The sequence below is a fragment of the Lates calcarifer genome, linkage group LG12 (assembly GCF_001640805.2).
Source record: "Lates calcarifer isolate ASB-BC8 linkage group LG12, TLL_Latcal_v3, whole genome shotgun sequence".
NCBI lineage: Eukaryota > Metazoa > Chordata > Actinopteri > Centropomidae > Lates > Lates calcarifer.
This window is the reverse complement of record NC_066844.1, coordinates 25,037,946-25,062,774: the sequence shown is the minus strand read 5'-3', so window position 1 is coordinate 25,062,774 and position 24,829 is coordinate 25,037,946. Positions and strand designations below refer to the sequence as shown.

Here is a 24,829-nt window from a genome sequence, read left to right as displayed (position 1 = left end):
TTCACCTGTAGGGGGCGCTGTCGGGCACGTGTTGTGCTGACTGATCATATGACAGCTGCCTGCGTCCTACTTCCCTTCCCCGCTGGAAAAAAAAAACAAAAAAATCGCCACATCTGACAGGGAGGGAGACGCCGACACAAACGCAGGGGAGTGCGAACACCGACCTCAAGATGCTGGCGCTGATAAACCGGCTCCTGGACTGGTTCAAGTCCCTGTTCTGGAAGGAGGAGATGGAGCTGACGCTGGTCGGCCTCCAGTACTCGGGAAAAACAACATTTGTAAACGTGATCGCTGTAAGTCCTCAGCTGCTGCTAGCCACCTTGCTAGGGGTTATGCTAATACCATTATCGCTAATAATGGGATAATAGCCACCGAGTGAGGGTTGTGCCGACGTACGCTGTCTGTCTGCTTTCCGAAAACTAATGTCAAGTTACTCTGTTGTGCACAAAAAACACACACACACACACCTGGAACCGAGTCCGTGTCAACAAGTCACCTGAGCTAACCGGTTTGCTGCTCGTCGGCTAACAGGGTGACTTGTGTTATGATTGCTCAGCGTGCTAAAAACCCAAAACGCAGCGCACATGTACCTGCGGTGTTGTGGCTAAGATTTTATTACCTGTTATCGTTTTTCAGCCACTTAGAAAAAACACAAGCATGTTGAGCATTACAGCAGCTGTGTATCCAAACACACAGTCATGTTATCATGACTCTGTACAATGTGTCACTTTTCCCTCCACTTACCTCCACTCTAAAACAAAATATATGTTTTCTATTTGCAAATTAAAGCTGGCTCTTTGACAGTGAGTATCTGTCTTCCAGTTATTGCATGTGCTGGCGTCCAGTGGCTTCAGAAACTATAAAACAGATTATGGTGTCAGTTACTAAACATTATCCTCTGCTCTTTCTGCAGTTGACACCATGTGAAGCTACTGCAGCTGCTTTAGATGCCAACAGTGATAAAGGCACAAAGACAGATTGTATCTAACTCCGTGAACTCCTGCAAATGAGGCTAAAGAGCATCTCTTTTTTTTAAAAGTCATTTCTCTTGTGCAACTGTTGTGCAGGGATTTCTCAAAACTGGTGTTTCTGATGGAGCAATATTCATTGGCCAGTTGCTCCACAGTAACTGGGCATATTGTGAAAAACCTTCCTCTGGTTGTTAAGAGTTGTTATCAGTTTGTGGTGGTGATGGCGCTCTCAGCGTTCTTGCACATATGTCTTCTACCCCCATTAGCTCCTCCTTTTACCAATCAAACTGATCTGTACTGGCTGTAGCTTTTTGTCTTACTGTGTTTCACTGGTGCAGAGCCCTTTAGCTTGATGGTATAGAATATTCTCTGTATATTTATCGGGTCAGTGGAGAATAATGTACGTTTATAATACTTTACACTCCACTGTACATCCTGTGGAGTGCATGAATCCTAATGGTGACAGCTATTTCACCTTTGAACTGGAGAATGAATATTGTTAAAAGAGGAGATGTAAAGAAATTCTCTGCATTTGTAGACCCTTCCTCAGCTGCCGTCTGTCCTGTTTCTCTTCTTATTGTAATCAGTGCGATAGATGATCAGTACCCATTTTATGTTTATTTTCCAGTGTGTGCAGGAGTTTTTAAAAAACATTTTCAACTGGATTGTTTCCACATACCAAATATTCATTGGTTCTAGCTTCTTGTTTCTGATGGATTTTATGCTTTTCTGTGTTTTCTATAATTAAAAACTGAACATTTTTGTGTTTTGTGCTGTTGGTCGGACAAAACAAGTCACTTGAAGATGTAATTTGGGGTTTTTGGAAACTGTGGCTGGCAACCTTCACTATTTTTAGCTGTTTCATAGATTAAACGATTAGTAAAGGAAATAATTTGCTGGTAATAATTGTGGTTGCTGCTCTCATCTGCACTGATAAATGTAAAAGAAATTCCACTGATGACCTCAGTCACACAGTCTGTTACCCATGTTCATCTCAATCAAGTGCAGGAGAAGGCAAATCAGCACCACAGATGTTATTGTGCATTTAAGGTTTGAAGAAGATGACATCTTCACAGAAAATTCCACAGTTTGTCAAGTTGAATGTCAGTGCACCCTGTGCGTCTGATAAAAGGGCAGGAGTCTGGAGGAGGAAATTGGGGTTTGGGGTTGGAACATGAGTCTGCTCCTTCCTTCGAGCTGAGGAGAGATGAGAAAAACAGACCTGCCCGCCAGTGACACAGAGTTTTGAGTGTGTGAATGGCTATAGTGGGGGTGGTTCCTCCTTCCTCAGTCATAAGACCGCTGCACTCATTTCCACTTAGCTTCATCAGGTGACTCCGGCAAGTCATGTGCTGTGAAATGTGTGTGTACAGCAGACTGTGCGTGCTGTCTGGTTTACAGAGGAGGGCAGGGAGAGGGGAATATAAACAGCTTGTGAGTTGTGATGTTTAAGGGGAATGCCGCTGATTTTGTGTGTCTTAAGTAGATTTTTCCTCCCACTTCAGTTTGCAGTGACGAACAGTCACAAAAGCCAGATCGTGTAGAAACACAGTATTTAGTCAATCGGCTTCGTCACTTGCATGTAAAATGATTTGTTTGCTGGTCCCTGCCTTTTCACAGGTTTGCACAAAGTTATACATAAACTAGATTTTAAAGAGTCATGTATCATAATCATTTTATCGATTTATAATCCATCCTCTGCAACAAGGGCGTAGTTTAAACACTTTAATGCTTTTATAATGCTGTATAAATGATGTAAAAACAAAACCTAAACCTCAGATTTTGTTTTAATGACCGTGATGTTTTATTTTTGTTTTTAGATAACAGTGAGTCTAAATTTTTGGAGATCATTTAAATCTTTAAATCATTAAAAGCGCTAAATAATAATAATAGTAATAGCTTTATTTGTATAGCACTTTTCAAAACATAATTGCAAAGGGATTTATAGAGCAAGATGAAATGCAGAGTCATGCTAAAAAACCGTAACATTAATAAAAACATAGTATATAGGACCTGATAAAAAAGTGAATGATAAAAGATATGAAACAGATTTACTGTAGAAAAGCTTTCCAAAGTAGGCTTTGAGGATTGATTGAAAAGATCGTGCTAAGTTTGCTAACCTAAGTTTCTCTGGTAGGGTGTTCCATCACAGCGGCGCTGTAGGAACAGTAAAGAGGGTCCTACCTGAGGAATGCAGGCAGCAGCTAGGCTCAGAGGGTTCAAGTAAATCTGTGAGGAATGTATGAGCAAACCTAAGTAGGGCTTTGAAAGTTATTGGTAAAATTTTATGTATCAAGTGGCTTTTTGCTACTTTGGCCTTGTTAATTCATTGTGGACAGGTGTGTGTTTTTAATAATAAAAAGTCGTGCAGCTTTACAAGAATTAACTCTTACTGGTGTGTTTCCTTTCAGTCTGGGCATTTCAGTGAAGACATGATCCCTACAGTCGGATTCAACATGAGGAAGGTCACCAAAGGAAATGTCACCATCAAGGTTCAGTTTTAATTTTAATCTTATCAGTACATCACTGTTAGTTTACAAGAGGCCAATAATTGCATTGTTAATGACACATGGAAACAGGAATAGCAAATGATGCTGTGCTCTTAATTCTGTAGATCTGGGATATAGGAGGGCAGCCAAGGTTCAGGAGCATGTGGGAGCGGTACTGTCGGGGAGTTAATGCGATCGTGTGAGTATCTGAGCTCTGGCTTTCCAATTTATCAGATAAATAAATTAAAGGGACTTTAAATTACATAAGAAACGAGGAGTTGGTGTTCCTGTGAATATATATGCAAAACGCATTTTACTCTCTGTTTCAATGTCACTTATTTTTAGGTATATGGTTGATGCAGCAGATCGAGAAAAGGTGGAGGCATCTAGAAATGAGCTTCATAATTTATTAGACAAACCTCAGTTGCAAGGAATTCCTGTAAGTGTTGCCCTGAAACCACTTTAAAGATCTGTGTGATTTCTACCTCAGTCATGCTGAACTGTGTGTGGGTTCTGTCTGTGATTACCTGCTGCAGTTGCAGATTTCAGTTGTAATCTGTTTTTTAGGTTCTGGTACTTGGCAACAAAAGGGATCTCCCCAGTGCTCTAGATGAAAAGCAGCTCATTGAAAAAATGTAAGTTGCAAAAATGGTGCAAAGTCCTCAACATGTTTAATTTGAATAACAACTGAATGTTCAGTTCTGTTTTTTTTTTTTTAAATGCACAACAGTGAACTGCAGATTCATTCTGTCATGAAAATGGTCCTATTTATTCTTGCTTATAGTTTTACTGGAAGAATACTTTGGGATTTGATATTAGAATATTGTTTTTGTTTATATTTATTACAGCTGTCTGCTTATGCCTGTTTTTTTTAATCCCACATCAGTTGAACAACCTTTACACTAACGACAGGAGGAAAAAAATCTAGAACCATTTCCTCTTAAAACTGGAGCTGTGTTAACTTGTAGTTTACTGTAAGGAAGTGGCTCCCTCTGCTGTCAAGTTAGAAACAAGTGCTGAGAGTTGTGTTAAACTGTGTCCATCCAGCTACAGATGAATGACACTGATAATCAGTCTGGATGCAAACTTATCTTATTGATTTCCTCGTGCATCTTTTTCCCCTTCGTAGGAATCTGGCAGCTATTCAGGACAGAGAGATATGCTGCTACTCCATTTCCTGCAAAGAGAAAGACAACATTGGTAAGTTTAAATAAATTGTTGCAGTCATGTTGCACTGCTGGCAGTATGTAGGGCTTATACTTCAATCAGCTGCAAAGGACAGTGTCTTTGTTATATCAGTAGTGTTGTATTTGCATCAGTTTATTAAAGGGGCTCTGTGGAGTTTTCTTGTAAGCTGCTATGGTTACTTTCAGTTTTACTCATCAAATGTACTTTGTGCACCATAAAGCATTTGCAAAGAAGAGTTATAAATCCAGATCCATCATCAGGTCCATGTTTAGCTAGCTTCCCTGCTTGGCACATTGCAGCATATCTTGGCATGTTACCGCCACCTGTTGTTCAGTGGAATAACAGGACTGTGTATCGTTGTGTTGCTCACGTACGTGTGCTGAGATAAACAAAACAGGAACCCACTCACAGAAAAACAGCAGGATAGCACAAATAAAGGTCTGGAATTTGACAGGGAACCTTAAAGGAGGCTAAACATGATATTAAATTGGTTATTTGTTTATTTAGATTTATTTATTTGTTTGTTTTTTACGTTGCCATTGGTATGGAAAGCACAATAATGAGTTTCTTCATTTGGATTTCAGTCGGTCACTTTCACCAGAAGTGAAGGGAATCATTACAGGAAACACTAAATATGGTTATAATAGTATTCTGCTGGAAGTCTGTGCAGCTATATCTGTACCAAAATTGTACACAATTATGTTGTGTGTTGCTAATGAGTTTAAAATGCCTAAATCAGGAAACCGATTCTCATGCTGACTCTGCACGTTTCTATTTTATTTCAGATATCACGCTTCAGTGGCTCATCCAGCACTCAAAATCCCGGAGGAGCTGAAAGTGCGGGAGTTGTTTGCCAGCTGTGTTTGCCATGTTATCGTCATGCCACCCTCATCACTCTGCGATGATGTACAGTTGTATCTTCAGCTCACACGCTGCACTGTCTTGCTGTGTCATACCGTTTCTTTTCCCCTTTTCACCTTGTGATTCTCTCACAAACCCTGACAATGCACTACTAAATATGTCATTCTGGAACCAAATTTAAGGAATGTAATTGGCATTATACGTCCTGTGAAGCTGTAACTTTAACCAGGAGTAATTTCTGATCTACCTTTCATCCTTCAGGCATTACCTGGTTGATCATACCCAGTGGTCTATAACACTAATCTTGGGTATAGAGCAACACCCTCTCGAAGGAGGGTTTATTCTGTCAAACAGGCCTCACATAATGAGAAATGTTCTTCACACAGTCAGATAATGATGCCAGGAGATGGCTGATGTGGACATGCAGGTTTTCACATTTCTGTCTAGCTCTGCTCTGATGACTGTCACCGTTAGCTTGATCAGGTTTCCTTCTTTCAAAGACATGTCTGTTGTTTTAGAAAATTGTGCATTTAAGCACGCTAATTTGAGCAGGTCTGTACAAATATCAAGCTAATATGATTTTTACTGATGTGAGATGTGCGTGTATGAATATATGATTATATTTAAAGTCTGAATGTACTAAAAGTAAAGCTGTACAGGGTTGTGTGGTTCATATTGGCCTCTGTTTGTAAGTAGCCTCAGTGGAATGATGTCCTTTGTGCTGCCTCGATGCTGACAGAGTGGCAGAATTTAAAGTGCCTTGTGCAATGTCTCTCACCTCTGAAGCAAAGCAGCGTGCAAGGTGTGCCCACCTGGGTAGAGAAAAAATACACCACTTCAATACATTCAAGAAATAAAAAGGCATGCTTTTTAATTTAGACGTTGTCCTGTTGTTTGTACTTCACCTTCTGAACTTTAATCTTAATACCTTTCAGAATTTAAGTGGCAAAAAACTACAGTTAGTGTTGGGAAAAAATATTCAAATACAAGTAGCCATACCACAATGGATACGGCTACTTGTAGGTGTTTGTAGTCACCTGGATGATTATACCTCTGCTCAGGTTGAAGCTGGGTTGAGCCAGTATGAGGAGGATTACATGAGGTCATGTGTTAATAAGAGGTACAGCAAAACTTAACTGGGAAGTCGATCAGGTACAGCTTGTACACACCCACACAGTCCTGACAAGACATCAGACGTTAAAGTAATCTTAGGCTAATAAGTGAATTTCATTCTCAAAACTTGTTCATTGTTAACTTTTTCTAAAATATTTTAATAGGATTTTTTAAAGACCAGTGATAGAGACACATGGGTGTTTTCATCTGGCCTGATTGGAGCTGTTGTCAGGACTGTTTGGGTGTGTACAGACTGTACTTAAATGACTCTCCTTTGTGTTTTGTCGCACCTATCATTAGTACATGGAGTCTGGGCACCTGTGCTCTTTTACCATACATGTTAATGTCTTCTTTTATTAAAGGTCACTCATTTTGGGACTGTTCGTCTTTCAGCTGAGCGGCACCCTTAAATCTGTGGGAAAACCTGATTTCTGTTAAAAACCTTCAGAGCATGTTACTTATTTTTCACCTAAGTCAACAGTCATTTAATATTTCAGTACCACTTTCTAGTGAGGCAGCCTTTATGAAAGGTTTATAAGTTGCAACTAATGCATTGCTGCATTAATGGTTAATAAAATTTGTATAAGGCATTAAAAGGAACATTTTGGCTTGTTAGATTGTGAAAAATCCCTTTCGTTGATGTGTATCTTTTGTTTATTGGAAATGCAGTCACACGTTAGTGATCTAGTTTCAAGGAATTAAAAAAAGAAAACAATTACGTGCAGCTAAAAGGTTTTTTAATCCATATCATCTTGTAAGAGTTATTGTAAAATAAATGCATTTTACAGACCCTTTAAGACCCATTTCCAGACAGTACAAGTCAAAGGGATTTTTCCAAAATATGTCAACTCAAATGTTGCTGTTATTTATGGTTTACAACAGTTTAAGTAAATTATTTTAAATAAATAGAGCCACCACTTAAATCCAGAATGTGGTACCAATATTTCTAATAGTACAGACTAAAATATTTCTTTAATTGCCTCAACTTTGTAAAAGCTGAGATGTAAATCTTCAGTTTTAAACCTCTGCACCTCTGATAGTTTCTCTCTTGTGTCTGTTTTCTATTGGCGCAGAAGTTAAATTAAGACACGTCAGGAATGCCACGAAACGCAATCAGGAGATTGACAGCTCTACAGCCAATCACCGGACGAGTCCGCCTCACTACCGAATGACGACACGAGGGAAGGACCAATCACACATCGGGATCTGGGAGGGGCCGGTTTGTTGACAGGAAGCGTTTGAAGCGGAATCACTACAACCTCCCTGTGCTTGTAGTTTAGCCTGACAAACAGAGGGTTCCCCATTCGTTCATCCCCCCTGTCGGTGTGTGGACTTATAAATTATGCGTTGTAAGATCGTACCGGGGCAAAGATGCAATGGAGGTCAATAGTAGTTGGCCTGGTCGTACTGAGACTCTCCCTCAGCTGTGTGCTGTGGCTAGCCTTCGGACTGGGACCTAACGTTAGCTGGGGGTTCAACTTCCACCTCAGTTTCAATTTGCACAAATTGGATTTGTTGTTCCGGGAGGAAAAGGGAACCGAGCCGAAGGGAAACTCGTGGTCCCAGCGACTACACGGGCAGAGATATGAAGAGACGGCGACCACCTGTGCGAAGGTGGGACAGGAGTCACCTAAGAGATCTTACCTGAGCTTCTTCGATGGCAACAAGGACGAGTACGTCCGGAGATACAGCTCCTTTCCCGACACGCTGAAAGTGAAAATGAAGGACATGGCTAAAGAAATGTTCTATTTCGGATATGACAATTATATGAAATATGCCTTTCCCGAGGACGAGCTGAATCCCATTGACTGTGAAGGGAGGGGACCAGACGTGCTAAACCCGTGAGTCATTCAAAGCTGTGCACACTGCTTTTACATCTTAACTGTCCCCTGCAGATTGTGCTATTTGCATTTAGTTTGTAATCAAATTAGCTGCTAGTGTAAGCCTACCGCTCTCCGTGCCGCCCGCTGCTGTCCTCACGGTGCACCTTTACATTGGTCAGCTCCTTAACCAGGTGTCCAGGTGTCGCTCATGGAGTCCTGATTAGGTCAAAGGTCATTTCTGTCACATGTTTCATTAGGATTAGGATAGCGAGACATCATGTAAATAAATAGGTAGGTGACAGAACAAAAACAAGCAAAAGTTTGCAATTTGTGTTTAAAAAATAGCTTTTAAAGACTTGATTATTAGCGACATTATTTTTATTTTGACCAATCGATTTCGGGCTGAATCGATTATCTAATAGAAAAATAATCAGCAGCTGTTTTGTTAATCAAATAATTGTTTCATTTTTTTATGCAAAAGAATAATACCTAATATTATATGATTACAGCCTCTGAAATTAGATAATTTGCCACAACATCTCATCCTTCTCATCCTGTCAACTAAATATTTTAGGGTTTTTTTTTTTCGAACAAAACTATTTTTTTTGAAGACGTTCAGCTCCATTTTTTATGTTTCATAGATTAAACAATCAATCAAAAAGCTGATTGCCAGATAAAGCCATAATAAACATAATCACTTATCACAGCTCTGAACTGATAAACTGATTAATAAACAACCTGTTAAATCTCTTTAAAACACCACAGCCAAAGACAGAGAGAGAGAAGTGGTGTCTGTAATTGCAGTTAAAGTCCAGCGGGTATAAGAAGTGCTGGCACATCCAAGTCAATCTGAATGCTCTGATCTTTCAGTTTCTGTGTCCACCACAAGGAGGTAAAAAAAAAAACACACGCTGTGTCTTCTTTAGTGAGCAGTAGTATAGTTTAAAGACCTGTGTGTTTTATTCCACAGAAACTGAAAGGCAAGATGTAAAAGCTGTCAGACTAATTTGTGTGAGGCATCTAATTTGAAGTGTCTCTCTCTTTATCGTCATCTTTGACTTTCAGGGTCATTTGGTGTCCAAGTATTACCAGTATCAATGCAGTCATTGGATTAAGTATGTAAAGTCTTAAATAGGTTAAAGAAGCAACTTGACATTTTCACAGTGATAAAAGAAAAACATGTTTACTGCTCAGCCATAGTGGTATCCAGCCAAGCAGGTAGGTTTGTTTTTAGTGCCAAGATTTTGAGATAATATTTCTGCTGCCACCTGAACACAGTGGGGCTGACTGGATTTCCTTTGTGATGCTTTAGCAGGTGCTTTAGGAAGGAACACTGGAGCTACTTCCTGTTCAAGAAAGAGACACCACATGATGATAAATACTGTTAACTAGTTCAGGCCTGGTGGAAATAATGGAAATAATAAGTGGCTCTTTTAAAATGTGTAACAAGTTTTGTCTTCAGCTGTAATGAAACCGGCCTGTCACATGCGCAAGACAATGCCATGCCATGCCAGATTCCATCCTAAATTAAATATATTTGTGTCACTGGTTTGACAGATTAACAGCGATGAAAATAAATGCAATCCTAGCCTTTACTGATATGAACTTCGTCATAATGGAGAACAACCGCTCTTTGTCTTTGGTGATTGTTTAAATATCTGAAAGACCGTCTGGTTAGTGGGAAGAAATTTAAATTAAGAACTAAAAAAATCTACATTCGCGTGTGATGTTTCTGTTGTTCTGTCCACCTGTCTGCTAAGACAAGACTTTACAAAGTCTTTTTGTCTTAGCAGTCTTCAAAGACTTTTTTCTCCCACTCTTGCATCACACCGCTGCATCTGTTTCACTGCTTTCATTTCAGGTCAAACATCAACATAAACGACGTCTTGGGGAACTACTCTCTGACGTTAATTGACACCTTAGACACTCTGTTGGTAAGTTACATTCAGTTACTGTACTTTTCCTTTCTCAAAGCTCGGAAATGCCAAAATAGGATCTGTGCAAGATCAACTGTTAATTAATATTGCTATTTGGCACATATTAACTTATTAACTCTTGAATATGAGAGTAGTAAGGAGCTTAAACCATCGGGTGTTTCTGTATATTAACACCACCTGTTCTGCAAAATGCAGTGTTTTGCACTACATGTAGTTCAACAGTGGTTAACACTTCCTCTGTTGTAAGTTGTGGGTTTTCTGCCATACTCAGAACCTCCCCAGACATGAAGTCAGGTGGAGCAGACTTTCTAAACTGCCTGTAGTTGTGAGTGTGGGTGTATTAGTTGTATTAGTTGCCTCAAGGCTGTGAGGCAACAAAATGTGAGTGTTTTGAAATGGGACTGATTCTTGTCTGTACCCACTGTATGTGATGTGGTTTTTCTTTCCAGGTGCTTGGCAACGTGACAGAGTTCCACAGAGCCGTCAAGCTGGTTATAGATACTGTATCTTTTGACAAGGACTCAACTGTGCAAGTTTTTGAGGCAAACATCAGGTACAAATGTTGCTGCACTGACACAAAACACAAAAAATACTTTTGCAGTTTTCTTTTGATCAAGCAACTGATCAGGCTGAATTATGTTTGTTAAGTATCAAGATGAAATGAATGAATATATGTGACATTCTATACATACACATATATTGTTGTCTGTGTGGAATGACTGTAATATCTTCTGTAATATTTTCTCTGAAGGATCCTGGGAAGCCTTATCTCAGCTCACATCCTGCTGACTGACCCAAAACATCCATTTGGCAAGGTGGGGTTTGAAGGTTACGATAATGAGCTGCTTCACTTGGCTCATGACCTGGCTGTCCGCTTACTGCCGGCCTTCGAGAACACCAGCACGGGCATTCCTTACCCCAGGGTGAGTGACGCTGCTGTGGCTACAAGTGAAACTGGGTGACTTCCTTTAAACTACACTGTAATGGTTGAAATCAGCAGCTGTAACTCCTCTGTATCAGGTGAACCTGAAGAACGGTGTCCCTCCTGATAGCATCAATGAGACGTGTACTGCAGGAGCTGGGTCCCTGCTGGTGGAGTTTGGGATTTTGAGCCGCTTGATTGGCGATTCCACATTTGAGTGGGTGGCCAGACGAGCTGTCAGAGCTCTGTGGAACCTGAGGAGCAATGAAACTGGTCTGTTAGGTGTGTACAACTGTGGACTGTAAATCTATTAAAATACTTTCTGTCTCTGTCTTTCTGTCTTTATCTAACTTGCTTCCCAATACGATAAAATCTACAGCATGTAAATATGGTGCCTAGAATTCAACTTTGTTCATTTCTGTCCTTAGGAAATGTTGTTAATATCCAAACAGGCCAGTGGGTTGGCAAGCAGAGTGGCCTTGGAGCTGGTATGGACTCTTTCTATGAGTATTTGCTCAAATCGTACATCCTTTTTGGTGAAAAAGAGGACTACAGGATGTTCCAAGCTGCTTATGATAGCATACAGAACCACCTAAGGAGAGGGTGAGTCCCACACTGAAAAAATAAAACGTGACACAGTAGATTGTGTGCATTTGGGTGAAAGGAACTGGGTGTGTTGGCAGCGTTCGGGAGCTTCATACGAGGCTGTCCCCCACTTGAAACATGAAACTTTAACAGCTACGCAAATGACTCTGTGTCTAGGGCTGGCCAGACAAAGAGGAATTAAAATTGCTGACGATTTCAAGTATTATTTTCCTTAGTGAGGGATGTGGAAAGCTCAATTTTGCGGCTTGTGGCTTGTAATGAGGCAGAAACGTATCACTTTAATCCTCTTCAGCAACCTCTAAGACTCCTTTGAGCAAAGCACATAGCATCCCAACTAGCGTAATGTAGCTGATAAGTGGCCAACAGCAGAATAATGCATTTGCACTGTGGTTGCTTCTGTACATGAATGTCTATTTAAATCTGGAAGATGAAAAGATGTGGCTAAAAAAAGCATGCACACTTGACTTTCTCTGGTACAAGAAATTTAAATTGTTTGGAGATTCATGGAGCAGTATGACATATTTGAAACCCTGTCTGCTTCTGTTTTCTTGTTCGTTTCAGGAGAGAGTCTTGTAACGAAGGAGAGGGAGACCCACCTCTCTATGTTAATGTGAACATGTTCAGCGGTGAGATCATGAACACCTGGATTGACTCCCTTCAGGCCTTCTTTCCTGGGCTGCAGGTTAGATTATGCACATGTCAGCTGTATGAGGTCTCATATTAAAAATGTGTTGTTGTGTTCAGTTCAATCAAGGCTGCTACTCCTGTGTCCCAGGTGCTGAATGGCGATGTAGATAATGCCATTTGCCTGCACGCCTTCTACTATGCCATCTGGAAGCGATTTGGAGCTTTGCCCGAGAGATACAACTGGCAGCTGCAGGCTCCTGATGTGCTCTTCTACCCCTTAAGACCAGAGCTGGTGGAGTCAACCTACCTGCTGTACCAGGTAACAACACTGACTAGACATGACGCAATTCACGGTGGTGGCTGTTGCCTTTTACTCAAGTAATTTTTTTCGTCTTCATTTTCCACAGGCGACCAAAAATCCTTTCTATTTGCATGTTGGAATGGATATTCTTCAGAGCCTTGAGAAAAATGCCAAAGTCAGGTGTGTGTGTCCTGTAATGTGTACCTTTTTGGAGTTCATGGTGCTCTGACGTGTCTGCTTTTGAGCTGAGCTGAGCTGTGTCGTTTGCAGATGTGGGTACGCCACTCTCCACCACGTCGTGGACAAATCCAAAGAAGATCGCATGGAGAGCTTCTTCCTCAGTGAGACCTGCAAATACCTTTACTTGGTAAGTTACAGCCTGAGCAATGTCAGAGATAGAGCTATGTTATTATGGATATGATAGCATAATATAGATAGATTATAACCCCATTTCACTAATTTAGTTTTTTTCTTTAAATTATTGTTGAAAACCAGTTTGAATAATAATTTGAATAATAAATTAACGGTTATAAAATGGAGATAAATCACATCAACAGTACCAATGAATAATATAAATTCTAACAATAAATAATTTCATTGAGGTTGAATATTTCTCGTTAAAAGGTATTCAATCAAGCCATCATCAGCGTAACTTTGGCTCAGCTCTGCCCATACTGTCATACGAATAAAGATTTTTCTCTCATGTTGCAGCTGTTTGACGAAGACAACCCACTTCACAAATCCGATAACAAGTACATCTTCACTACAGAGGGCCATGTTGTGCCTATAGACAAGCGCTTCAGGGAGAAACAGTGGAACGACTTGTTTCCATGTGAGGAGGGGGCACTGGCAGAAAGAGAGCCAAATGCCCGGCCACCTCCTAGCAACATCAGCAATGTAAGGCCATCATTCTCACCTGTTTAGCAGCTTTAGTGACAGATGTAACTTGTTTATAATGGCTGTCGGAGTCACATTCTTTCTTCATTGTCTCTCATTCTGCAGTGTGACAGGATCCCAGAGGAGCGACGGTACGCTCTGCCATTGAAGAGTGTCTACATGAGGCAGATCGATCACATGGTGGGACTTTTCTGAGTAAGAGGACGCATGTTGTGACGGTGGCACACACCAGCCTTCAGTACACGTCCTGAGGTGCAGATGAAGTAAGTTAGAGATCCACTGCTGTTCACAATCCTCGTCCTGTCTGTTTCGCTGCTCAGGATCCAGACAGGAAACTGACACTAAGGGAAACCTGAGAAAGCAGTTTGATTACTTGCTGTATTAATTAAAAAGTGCGTGTGGGTGTTTCTGCTCTTTCATGCGCGAGCATGCCATCAACAGAGACGAACAACTTCTCTGCTGGAAAACGAGGAGTCATGCTTCATTACTTTCTGGCCGGTGATGAATTGAGATTGTGGTTTTAGAATAACTGGTGTGTTTCTGTGGAGCAAAAAAATAATGTCTGTTCAAGTGTGTGTTCAGGTATGAGTGTGTATGCATTGTGTGTATGTGATGAAATTACAGCTAAGCTGTGAATCACAATATTGTGTTTATGGGAACAGTGCCATCTAGCCACACATATGTAAAATAGACAGCCTATAAAAACTCACCTCTAAAATTTTTTCTCTAAACATGATGATTAGTGCCTCTTTGCAGTTGATTCACTTGACCAGATCAGTGCTTTTACATAAGGGCTGCACATAAACAGATGATAACAGGTGATGACTTATGCACACACTAACTCTGCTTGTTGTGAGGTTGTATGTTTTAGATTGTGCCTGTAGAAGCTTTGTTGGTCTTTTGTAGGCCTGAGGCCGGTGTTGCAACAGTTGTCACGTCTCTCTCCCTCTACTCGATTTGCTTTTCCTTCTGTTTGCTGAACAGGATTAGCCACATTGCAGCCGTTTTAGAAAAGCTTCTGTCTTACCTTTGGTTTTGCACATTTGTCAAGTAAAACTTAACAGGGAGTAACAGATGACATGAAACCAAACTGCTTCCTGCCTGTTAGCTGTAGACACATTTCTGGTAAGTGTTCATCTCTCAGGCTTCTACTTACTCAATGTCTTACAAAGGGCAAACAGATGTGCTGTGACTGTGTGAGAGAAAGGTTCGGGATGACTCTCAATGTTTTAAAGTGCCTTCAAATTTGTCAGTCATTCTGGATGCTGTACAGTGCATATCAGTTGGGGTTAACGTTGTTGAGTATTTTTTTTTTTTTTTTTTTTTTGAGGCCACTGTTGATATTGCACAATAGGTGTCATTCCATGTGTATGTACAGTTTTACACTGATTATGACATAAAGCTCCTTTTTTTTAGACATGACAAAAACAAGCCATAAGATGTATTTTTAACATTAATAAGTGAAAACATATTAGTTTTTCATAATTTTTCTGTCAGTCATACTTCGTAACACAGACCCTCCTGCATAGTTTCTGATTTGTTCTTTAGAGAGGATGGAAGCTGTCATTTGCTGTTTCGCTTTCACGTAATTGCACATCATATCTAATAATTGTCATGTGGTGAGAACTCAGGGTTTAAAGGAAAAACAAAAATCAATGAATGCTTTTTGTAAAAAAAATAATAAATTCTTGAAATGTTGTTGCCTACGATGTCTTAGGATAGCCTTAGGTATTTATATTGCAAATGTTACAACTTGAGGTTTGAAAAATAACCGCACTGAACTAAAGTACAGTCGTACTGTGAATTTTCATCATCGTCCCAAACACAGAGAAAAGTAAACGTTGTCTCCTTAACTGTGATGTTTGATTCATGTACGGCTCGACTGAGGTGTACTGTTTTTCCGCCTGGTTCATCTTTTACCAAACGTCCTGAGTGTCTGTAAAGCTCAGCAGAGCCTTGGGCTGCATGGCTCAATTACATCACTTCACTGGCATCCTCTTTGGCTTCAGGAGACAGCTGTTCATTTTCTCAAGTGTTGTTTAAACTGCTCCAGGCGATAGCAATGACATTTCTTTCGGGTTTCCAGATTGGCTGACGTCACCCCACCCACTTTGTCTCAGATTAGAGTTTAACATTTTGGGAAATATACTTGTTTACTTTCTGTCTGAGGGTTAGATGAGAAGATCGATAACACTTGATGGCAGTCTGGGGCCTTTTTCAGAAAAGCAGTTTGTTGGTTTTGTTTGCATGCTGATTGCAAATGTTGGCAACATCATGTTTCTCAAATGTTTGCAGATAAAAAGTCTTGCAGGGCTCTCACATCCTCATGCGTGGGATGGAAGCTTGGTGTTAGTTTTGATTAGTAAAACACGTCATAATTCACATCAAAATTTACCGAAGAGGATATTATCTCCTGTTCACAGCTTGAATGTTACAAAACTGATGCAACAAAATGTGTTGGATTGTTTCACTTGTGTGCACATATTAAACAAATGAGAAGAACATGTTCATTTGTGAGCTTTGGGGATGCTACTAGAATGATTTTACTATTTGAACAGAGTCAGGCTAGCTCCCTGTGCTACGCTACGCCAACTGCCTGCTGTTTCTACATGCATCTTCTCATCTAACTCTTGGCAAGGATGCAAGTAAGTGTATTTCGAAAAAGGTCAAACTATTCCTTTAACCTGATCTTTTGAACAAGACACTGCTGTGTTGCCTTTTATTTGTGAAAAATGGAAAAGTACTCAGTTTTCTACAGAAGCTTTAATAGGTTTAGTCGAAGATTACATTTCTTGGTATCTGTACAGGATATCTGCTACAAAGACCTGTAGCATTAGTTAACTTTTAGACAAGAATTTGTAAGTTGAAGTATATTACGTCTACCACTCAACAGTATTACAGATCAACATGGTATCACCACACTTCATGAACAGTCCAATAGAAATCAGTTGAATTATATACAACGGCCCTTTCAACTATTCTAAAATGTTACATTCTCTAATACCTCCCTTTAAAAATTCACTTTCTCACTTGCTTGAATTGTGTCTCAAACTGCACTGTAGTGCTTCTAGTGACAAGTTCTTCTTAAAATGTCTAGCAGAGTTTGAAGTGCGTCTGCAGGTGGTGAGGCCATCTTGTTTGCTTTTTGGCGGTATACTGTACTGACCAGTTACTGTAGCGTAGAGACAATGCGCTAGCCTGACATCTATTCACATTAGTATATGATGTGAGAAGAAATCACTTTATGCTGACAGAAGCTTTTGATGTCTTAACTACAGATTGCGTATCCCTCCAAAGACGAGTTCAAGAGACTCAAGAGGAAAGTTGGCTTGACTAAAATTCAACTCATCTGAAATCTGCATAGGAGTTTCTGACTTACGAGCTGTCTTCTGGTCTCAGTTGACCTGAAGTCTTTGGTCAAAGCTACAACTTAGTTTTGAACACAACAAATTGTTTTTTTGTTTTTTTGTTTTTTGCATTTGCCTGTTTGAGAATGGTCTAAGGGGCAGTTTCTCCTCTTGGGTCCTCAGTTTTAATTGAGGAGGGACTTGTTGAATGGGACAGGGATACAACAGAACCCTGTAAAACACAGAGATTCACACTGGTTAGCTAGTCCAACAGTTAGTTTGGATTATCAGTGTCATGTGATATCATGCTCATGTTAACCGGTTACCTCAGTGTGGCTCTTAGAAGAGACCACAATCCTTCAGGTTTTCTTTGATGATGATGTCTGTTACGGCATCAAACACAAACTTGACGTTCTCTGTGTCTGTGGCACAGGTCATGTGAGAGTAGATTTCTTTGACGTCTCGGCGCATGTTCAGGTCCAAAAACTGCACTTTGATGTAGTTACCAGCATCCTCATAGGTGTTGGGTCCTTAATATGAAAAGACATCAAGATATAAGGGCTTATTTAAATGTTTGTTGATTTCATAAGATTTAAAATTTGCTTCATTTATGTATGTTGGTGACTTTACCATCGTATTCAGGGAAGCACATGCTGAGATGAGCCTTCTTGATCTTCTCAAGGAACACATCTTTCTTGTTGAGGAAGAGTACGATGGAGGTAGTGGCGAAGTAACGATGGTTGCAGATACTGTTGAACAAGTGCAGACTCTCATGCATTCGATTCTGGAGGAAAAATATGAAATAATTCACTGAGTCCCCGTGAACAACCTTTCAAATAAACCAACTTTTGATTGTCCAAAAAGGATAAGACAACTGTGTAACAGCACTGTTAGCATACCACTTCATCATCCTCCTACCAGCACCATGTCGTAGGCGCTCAAAGCAGCAATGAAGATGATACAGGTCACACCTTCGAAACAGTGGATCCACTTCTTCCTCTCGGACCTCTGGCCACCCACATCAAACATTCTGCACAGAAACAGAAGCATATTATCTTAATGGCTGCCATCAAGCGCTGGTTATTGGTGTTATTCTTTTAAGAAATACAACAGTGATTCACCTGAAATTCAGATCTTTGAGGCCAAACTGGGTTTCGATGATACCGGTGGTCTTCACTCTTGATCGCAGCACATCCTGCTCGGTGGGCACATAGCCTGGCTGGATCAGTCGCTCCAAGTCATTCAGGTAGCTGAGGGCAAATGTCATTCATTCAATTAAAAAAACACTAATACGAGACTTTGTGACAAGTGTCAGCTTGGATGACTTCTTACTATCCAGCAGAGTCGTTGAGTTGGTACTCTGAGGCCCTGTCAAAGCACGCCTGGATGCCAGAGTCCTTCCACAGGCGCAAAATGATGTCTGACAGCTCTTTAGGCATGGTGCCTTCCTCAATGGTGTCTGCAAGATGCATGAGTTTCCTGGCATCGTCCTGCAGTGTGAAGGCAACAGGACAGGGACACGTACAAGTTAGAGTATGTTTAGCAGTCCGCAAGAAACCTGAGATTGATTCACGTGAGGTGTGACTCAGCTGTCATTACCTGCTGATCAGCGTGGCCATAGTTAATATTGAGTGTGTTCATGGCCTTTACAATGGCCATGATTGACTGCAGGGTGTTGCTGTAGATGATGGTAGTGAACTCCAAGCACTCTTCAAGTGAGTAACCATCTTTGTGGATAATTCTGTTGGCAAAACATAGTATTACTATTATGCTATTTACACTCAGCATGATGAGAAAACAGATTTCTCTGGCAGAAAGTCAAAGCTCTTACTTCATCTGTTTGACAATTGTGCTTTTGCCAGATTCTCCAGCACCTGTATGAAAGAGGAAAAACATAATAAAGGTAGTTACTCATATTGAATAATAAAACTATTCTTTGATTCCAAGCCTTTAACATTTTTTTAGGATTTTGGAGAAATTTCGACTTCCTCTAAATAATTTGTGTGTTTTTGTCTTGGATTCAGTATGAGAGAAGACTCAGGTTAATTGCAGGTAACCTCATTGCATTCATCAGACAGAGGATCCCAACAGACCATAATACTTCTTACTTCAGGTCTAATCTTGTTCAGAGCTGATGTCAGTGGGAACTTTTCCTGTCCCCGACCTACATTATCATGACGAGATGAATTTGACAAATTATCTATAAAATCTGATGGCAGATTAGTATATATCTAACTGTAACAATACACAAGTGTGAATTATGATTGTGAATGTTTTTTGTTTTCAAATCCAACACTAATACAGACATCTTGGTGTACATAATTGTTTCAAATCTCTAGATGAACAACATCACCTAAATTAACTAATCCAACTCATTTTTCTCATCACTCATTTAACAACATCCAATGTATTTCAGTTTGATGTTTGAAAGCTACAGCTACTGGCTCTTTTATAAGTCTGGGTTGGGCAGTAAGGCATCTGTGTCCTTCAGGGTTAAGCCATTTGTATTGGAGAACCTGTTGTTTCAGGATTAACAAGGGATTGGTCTGAGTGATTATTAAAGTGTCTTAGCAATTCAATGACACAGGTTATTAAGCCTTTACTTGACTCAGTTATATTGGGTGTCAGCCTTTGTAAATGCATCAGCTCTGCAGTTACGGAAATATTTAACTTTTTTTGCTAATTAGGCATATTCATAACAATACTTATATTTCAGTCTACAATGACCAGTATTTGTTTGTGTTGCATATTTATAAATATAGTTAAGTGTATGATAAATTAAAAAGAGATAAGTAAACTGATCACCACAAGGGATAAGTATATTGTCATCCTCAAACTTTTAACAAGAGTAACTTCACACTTACTGGAAATTTAGGTTAAAATAAAAAGCTCCATCACATCTATGGGGCCTCGTGGGGCCCTTAAATATGTGTAACCACACACTGAGGTTTGCTCTCAAAGCATTTGACCCCCCACTGAGCCAGCTTGACTGTCTTTACCTAGCAGCAGCAGCTTGACAGTTCTTGCATCCTTGTCGGCATCCTCCTTCAGCTTCTTCTCCAGCTCTCTGGAGCGTTTCTCCTCAGTGCTCGCTCCGGCCCCCATCCTACTTTTTCCCGGCTTGGGCCCCTCTGCTCGAAAGCCAAGTGTCAGGAAAAATGGAAGTAGGTCCTAGCGGATCGCCTACTGCCTGACCGGTGCCGTCAACTACGCAGCTGATGTGTCAACTGCCTGCAGCAAACACTGGAGAATGTTGGGAGTATTTTCCTGTCTTAGGAAAGGATTTTGGGCATCCTCTGCCCACCTGACCGGGGATGACCAATGGAGCACAAGGACAGGCGTGTTTTAGGGCAAAGGGAAAGGTGTGAGGAGAAGCAGACATACATCGGTGTAGGAGTGATCTAACCTTTAGGGGGACTTTGCTGTGCTCAGCGGAAGATGAACATCGGCTCAAGTGCTTATCTCTCTATGCTGTTCTCAGGTGCCCTTAAAAGAGAAGCAAGTAAAGCTCAATAGTTTGGTGTTTGTGCTCATCTAGGAACTTAGTTATCACAGATTCATCCCACCTCAGCACCAAAATAAAAATTTAATCTGATGCAGGAATAAAGCGTGGCCTGATATGTTTGGTGTTTGCAATGGGTTTGAATGAGAGGAACAACAGCTTTTTAGTCTGGTTTAAAACTAAAGAATCAGCCTCTACCCTGCACAATCACAACTAATGGGGTTAATGTAATACACAATCAGACTCTAACCTCTCAGTCCAAACACAAAGAAAGACAAACTGAAATTTCTAAGACTCTGCAGACTGAGGGGTGAGCTCTGAAGTACTTAAAGGGCTTTGCAGTTTCACCTGACAGATCTCATTGACCTCAATCTGAAGCTGGTGAGAGATCCTAATCTACTCACTTTCAATTATGTATGTACATATAGCCTGTGTGAGAGCATTTTGTAAGCATACAGTTGTTGTTTTCTCTACTTGGACTCGGAAGAGTGTGTGATAGAGTATGGGGAAATCACAGATGGGTGAACGTTATGAACGAACTACAACAATTCCTGTTTGCCAATTAACATCAGGGATTTCGAAGAGGTTATAGAACAATGAGAGACACCAGTCAACTGGGAGGGGGACTTAAATGCACACAACCCTCTCTCTGAAGTCACATTCAAACATACTTATTATGATGTCTTTTGATACTGATATGTGCCATTACTGATTGTTTTGTTATTAGTTAATTCTCTGTGTCTAACATACTTTCATTTGATTATATGTGTCACAATTTGTGAAAATTATATGATCAATTGGTTACATAGAGATTGTAATTATCACTACACTGTTTTTGGTTAATTTAAGACCCAAATGTATCATATTTAGACAGATAAAATGCATTAAGCAGTTTTCTCTGTTGTGTCTTTTTTTAGCTGACAGAGGGCAGTAGATAGGCACAAATTATGATGCATTCATGTCCTGTCCTCTACATCCATGTCAACTCAACAAATTCTGCAAAACATATCCATCTCAGATCCATAAAAGACACACTATACTTCTACATTAATGTTTTATTCTTCTACTGCTCATTTCAAGGTTTTAAAATATGTACAAAGAAATATCTGCATTTTTAGTCACAAGGCCACTGAAGTCTGGTATAAACAGCTGAGTCAAAACATTTTGATGTTCAGCATCAAAAGTACACAGAGGTAAGTTTTGATGTTATGGATTCAATATTCAATCTCTGGTCCAATAGCTCGGCCTGCTTGACAGTTCTGAGGTTGTGAGTTCTTAGGCTATGAGATGAAGTGAATTTTGAAGTCCATGACCCAACGCAAATACTCCTGTATGATAATCCTGTAAAGCATTTTTGACGCCATACTATACTATGACATTTTTTGACCATTTTTCATGCCTTACTATACTATGACATTTTTTGATGATTTTTGACCCCTTACTATATTATGACATTTTTTCAGCTTTTGACCCCTTACTATACTATGACATTTTATGATGGTTTTTGACATCTTACATTACATGCCTATAAGATTTCTTTTTATATTACAGATTACTTTAACTCTTACCACTAATATTAGATTGCTTTACAAACTACATCTAGTAACATTACTTTGACCATTACATCTTACTTCTGATGTTGCTAATTACTTTCATATTTCTACATTCTATTAATGCCGATTACTTATACATTATTTTTATGTTGCAGATTATTTTTATGTCTATTATGACACTTTTATATACTGACTACTGAACATGAACAATTTAATGTCAGTGCTCTGTGTTGGACAATTGATGTATTGTTTGTGAATTACCTGGAGGCCTTTGTCCTGGTCTCAAACAACTTTTTCATTGTACGAAGACTCTCTGTGATCGTGGACTACATGTCTGATTATGGACGACGCCGTCAAATTGGGGACCCCAGTCACATCTGACATCTCTGCACTCGTGGACAATGTTGTGGATCAAGTGGTGACACCTGCAGGAGAGCTGATGTTTAAATTCTTCATTTTCTTTGAACTGTACATTCACGAACTATGTAAATAAAGTTTAATAATGAGTGAAATCTTTTTGTGACAAATCAAACAATTCAGACTTCAGATCAGTTACTGAAGATATATAATTTAATGCCAGTGCTCTGTGTTAGACAGTTGATTTAAGTAATTTGTGAATTACCTGGAGACCTCTGACCTGGTCTCAAAAAACTTCTTCATTGTACAAAGACACCAAGCAGTGACATATACTATGATATATACTATGATATACTATACTATGACATTTTTTGACCAGTTTTGACGCCATACTATACTATGACATTTTTTGACCAGTTTTGACGCCATACTATACTATGACATTTTTTAAAGGTATTTTTTTACTCATAGTACAGTGAGAGAGAGACAGGAAACAAGGAGAGAGTGGGGAATGACATGCAGTAAAGGTCCGGCTGGACTGGGAGTCGAACCAGGGTCCGCCTGCTAAGACCACATGCGCTAACCATAGTATAGCCATTCGGCTATACTATGACATTTTTTCATGTTTTTTGACGCCATACTACTATGACATTTTATGATGGTTTTTGACACCTGACTATACTATGACATTTTTTGCCCATTTTTGAAGCCTTACTATAACATTTTTTGATGGTTCTTGACCCCTTATTATACTATGACATTTCATGATGGTTTTTGACGCCTTACTATATTATGACGTTTTTTGCCGGTTTTTGACACCTTGAAACTTCATTAATAGGTTAAGTCTATTTCATGACAAATTATGAACTATTCAGACTGAAGATCAAATACTGAGCATAAACAATTTAATGTCAGTGCTCTATGTTGGAGAGTTGATGTAACATTGTTTATGAATTACCTGGAGGCCTCTGTCCTGGTCTTAGAGAATTTCTTCATTGTATGAAGACTCTTGGTGATCATGGACAACGTTCTTGGCGGTCGTGGATGATGTTGTGGACAAAGTGGTGACACCTGGAGGAAAAGAGAAACATACAAAGGAAAAAGATCAACACATTACTACCTATTCCTCATCAACAGTTCAGCTTCAGTCATTTTTATGACCCTGACCCTAACCCTAACCCATGCGAAGGGAGCATTGAAAAGTGATCCCCCAATGGGCTTAGCCCAGATGTACAGCGAAGTCTCTTGAGGTCATGACCTCAAACCAACAGGAAGCCAGTTATTTTGACTTTATTACACAAAATTATCGGATTTTTCGCTATTTGGGGACATAATATTTGAACAAACTCCTCGACTTCAAATTCATCCAGTATACTGTTAACGCCTTTGTTCTCAAAGGGCGCGGCCGTGGCGGCACCTAAATGTGCTTGTTAAGGCTGACATCCAGGTACAAACACAATACAATACAGAATGACCACAAATAGACACAAAACGTGACATGATAGACCGCTATAAACTGAGTTAAAATGACCAGGATGAAATACAAAATTACACAGAAATGCAAGATGTCGGTAAAGTGACCGTGAATAATTACAACAGGGATTTAAACAGACTATCAAGAGTTCCTGGGGATCCACAACTCATGTCAGGTTCACCTCAGTCACAGAAATACAAACACACTTTTACTCACGCGATGAAAACGACAGAAAATGCAATTTAAGTTAAAAAAAATGTCATTAGAAGAGAAGTCTAATGCTAACGTTCGCCGCCTACGCAAATGCTAACGCTAGCTGCTAGCTAGTTAGCTCCCTAGCCTTACTTTCGAGCCGCAGGTGTGTTCAGCGTCCAGCCCATAGACTGTGACCCAGCCTTGCTCCTGTTCGACAAAAATAGTTTCAAAACTTGTTTTAGCGTCCAGGCTTCTTCAGTAATTAAGTTTTCTCACAGTACTGACAAACCGAGGCAACGGTTTAAACTTCGGCTTTAATCTGCATTCGGCTTCTCTTCTCTGGCTTCTCTCCCCCCAGAAGCTCGTGACCAATGATGACACGCAAGCTAACAACGGCGGAAAAAACGCCAGATGGCCACGGGTGATATGATTACCTGCTACTCACCTGTGCAAGTGCTGATTGCGTGACGTGATCCTGCTGCGTTCCTCCCGCTTTGGCAGTATGAAAGTAGATCATTGATTGAGCAACAGTTTTCCAGTTCCACACATAAGTTGCAATTGGAGGATCCTGTGTGTGGTTTTATTGTTTTCACTTCAAGAGTCTGTAGAGTATATTGTGTGATAAATGTAGTTTCAGTTGTTGAAAATTGCATCTCTGTGAGTGCT

General features: G+C 40.0%; 3 protein-coding genes across 3 annotated transcripts; 2 read left to right on the top strand and 1 right to left on the bottom strand.

The window, feature by feature from the left end:
* The first annotated feature begins 36 nt into the window (after nucleotides 1-36).
* On the top strand, nucleotides 37-6,387 carry arl8ba (ADP-ribosylation factor-like 8Ba). The gene is made up of 7 exons (XM_018686708.2): nucleotides 37-293; nucleotides 3,383-3,463; nucleotides 3,586-3,659; nucleotides 3,806-3,899; nucleotides 4,028-4,095; nucleotides 4,590-4,660; nucleotides 5,434-6,387. Exons 1-7 carry the CDS (start codon nucleotides 171-173, stop codon nucleotides 5,481-5,483), a joined length of 561 nt encoding a protein of 186 aa, XP_018542224.1. The 5' UTR covers nucleotides 37-170; the 3' UTR covers nucleotides 5,484-6,387.
* Nucleotides 6,388-7,836: 1,449 nt separating this feature from the next.
* Nucleotides 7,837-15,432, top strand: edem1 (ER degradation enhancer, mannosidase alpha-like 1). Its single transcript, XM_018686711.2, has 12 exons — nucleotides 7,837-8,463; nucleotides 10,307-10,379; nucleotides 10,832-10,935; nucleotides 11,134-11,305; nucleotides 11,403-11,586; nucleotides 11,733-11,907; nucleotides 12,472-12,592; nucleotides 12,686-12,856; nucleotides 12,945-13,018; nucleotides 13,109-13,205; nucleotides 13,550-13,735; nucleotides 13,841-15,432. Exons 1-12 carry the CDS (start codon nucleotides 7,994-7,996, stop codon nucleotides 13,928-13,930), a joined length of 1,917 nt encoding a protein of 638 aa, XP_018542227.1. The 5' UTR covers nucleotides 7,837-7,993; the 3' UTR covers nucleotides 13,931-15,432.
* Nucleotides 15,433-17,147: 1,715 nt separating this feature from the next.
* Nucleotides 17,148-24,547, bottom strand: gnat1 (guanine nucleotide binding protein (G protein), alpha transducing activity polypeptide 1). The gene is given in 11 exon segments (XM_051074482.1): nucleotides 17,148-17,612; nucleotides 17,713-17,866; nucleotides 17,982-17,996; nucleotides 17,998-18,112; nucleotides 18,204-18,332; nucleotides 18,415-18,572; nucleotides 18,682-18,823; nucleotides 18,914-18,956; nucleotides 20,082-22,562; nucleotides 23,453-23,565; nucleotides 24,314-24,547. Coding segments are annotated over 9 exon segments (1,053 nt in total). The 5' UTR covers nucleotides 20,188-22,562; nucleotides 23,453-23,565; nucleotides 24,314-24,547; the 3' UTR covers nucleotides 17,148-17,421.
* Between the last annotated feature and the right edge of the window lie 282 nt (nucleotides 24,548-24,829).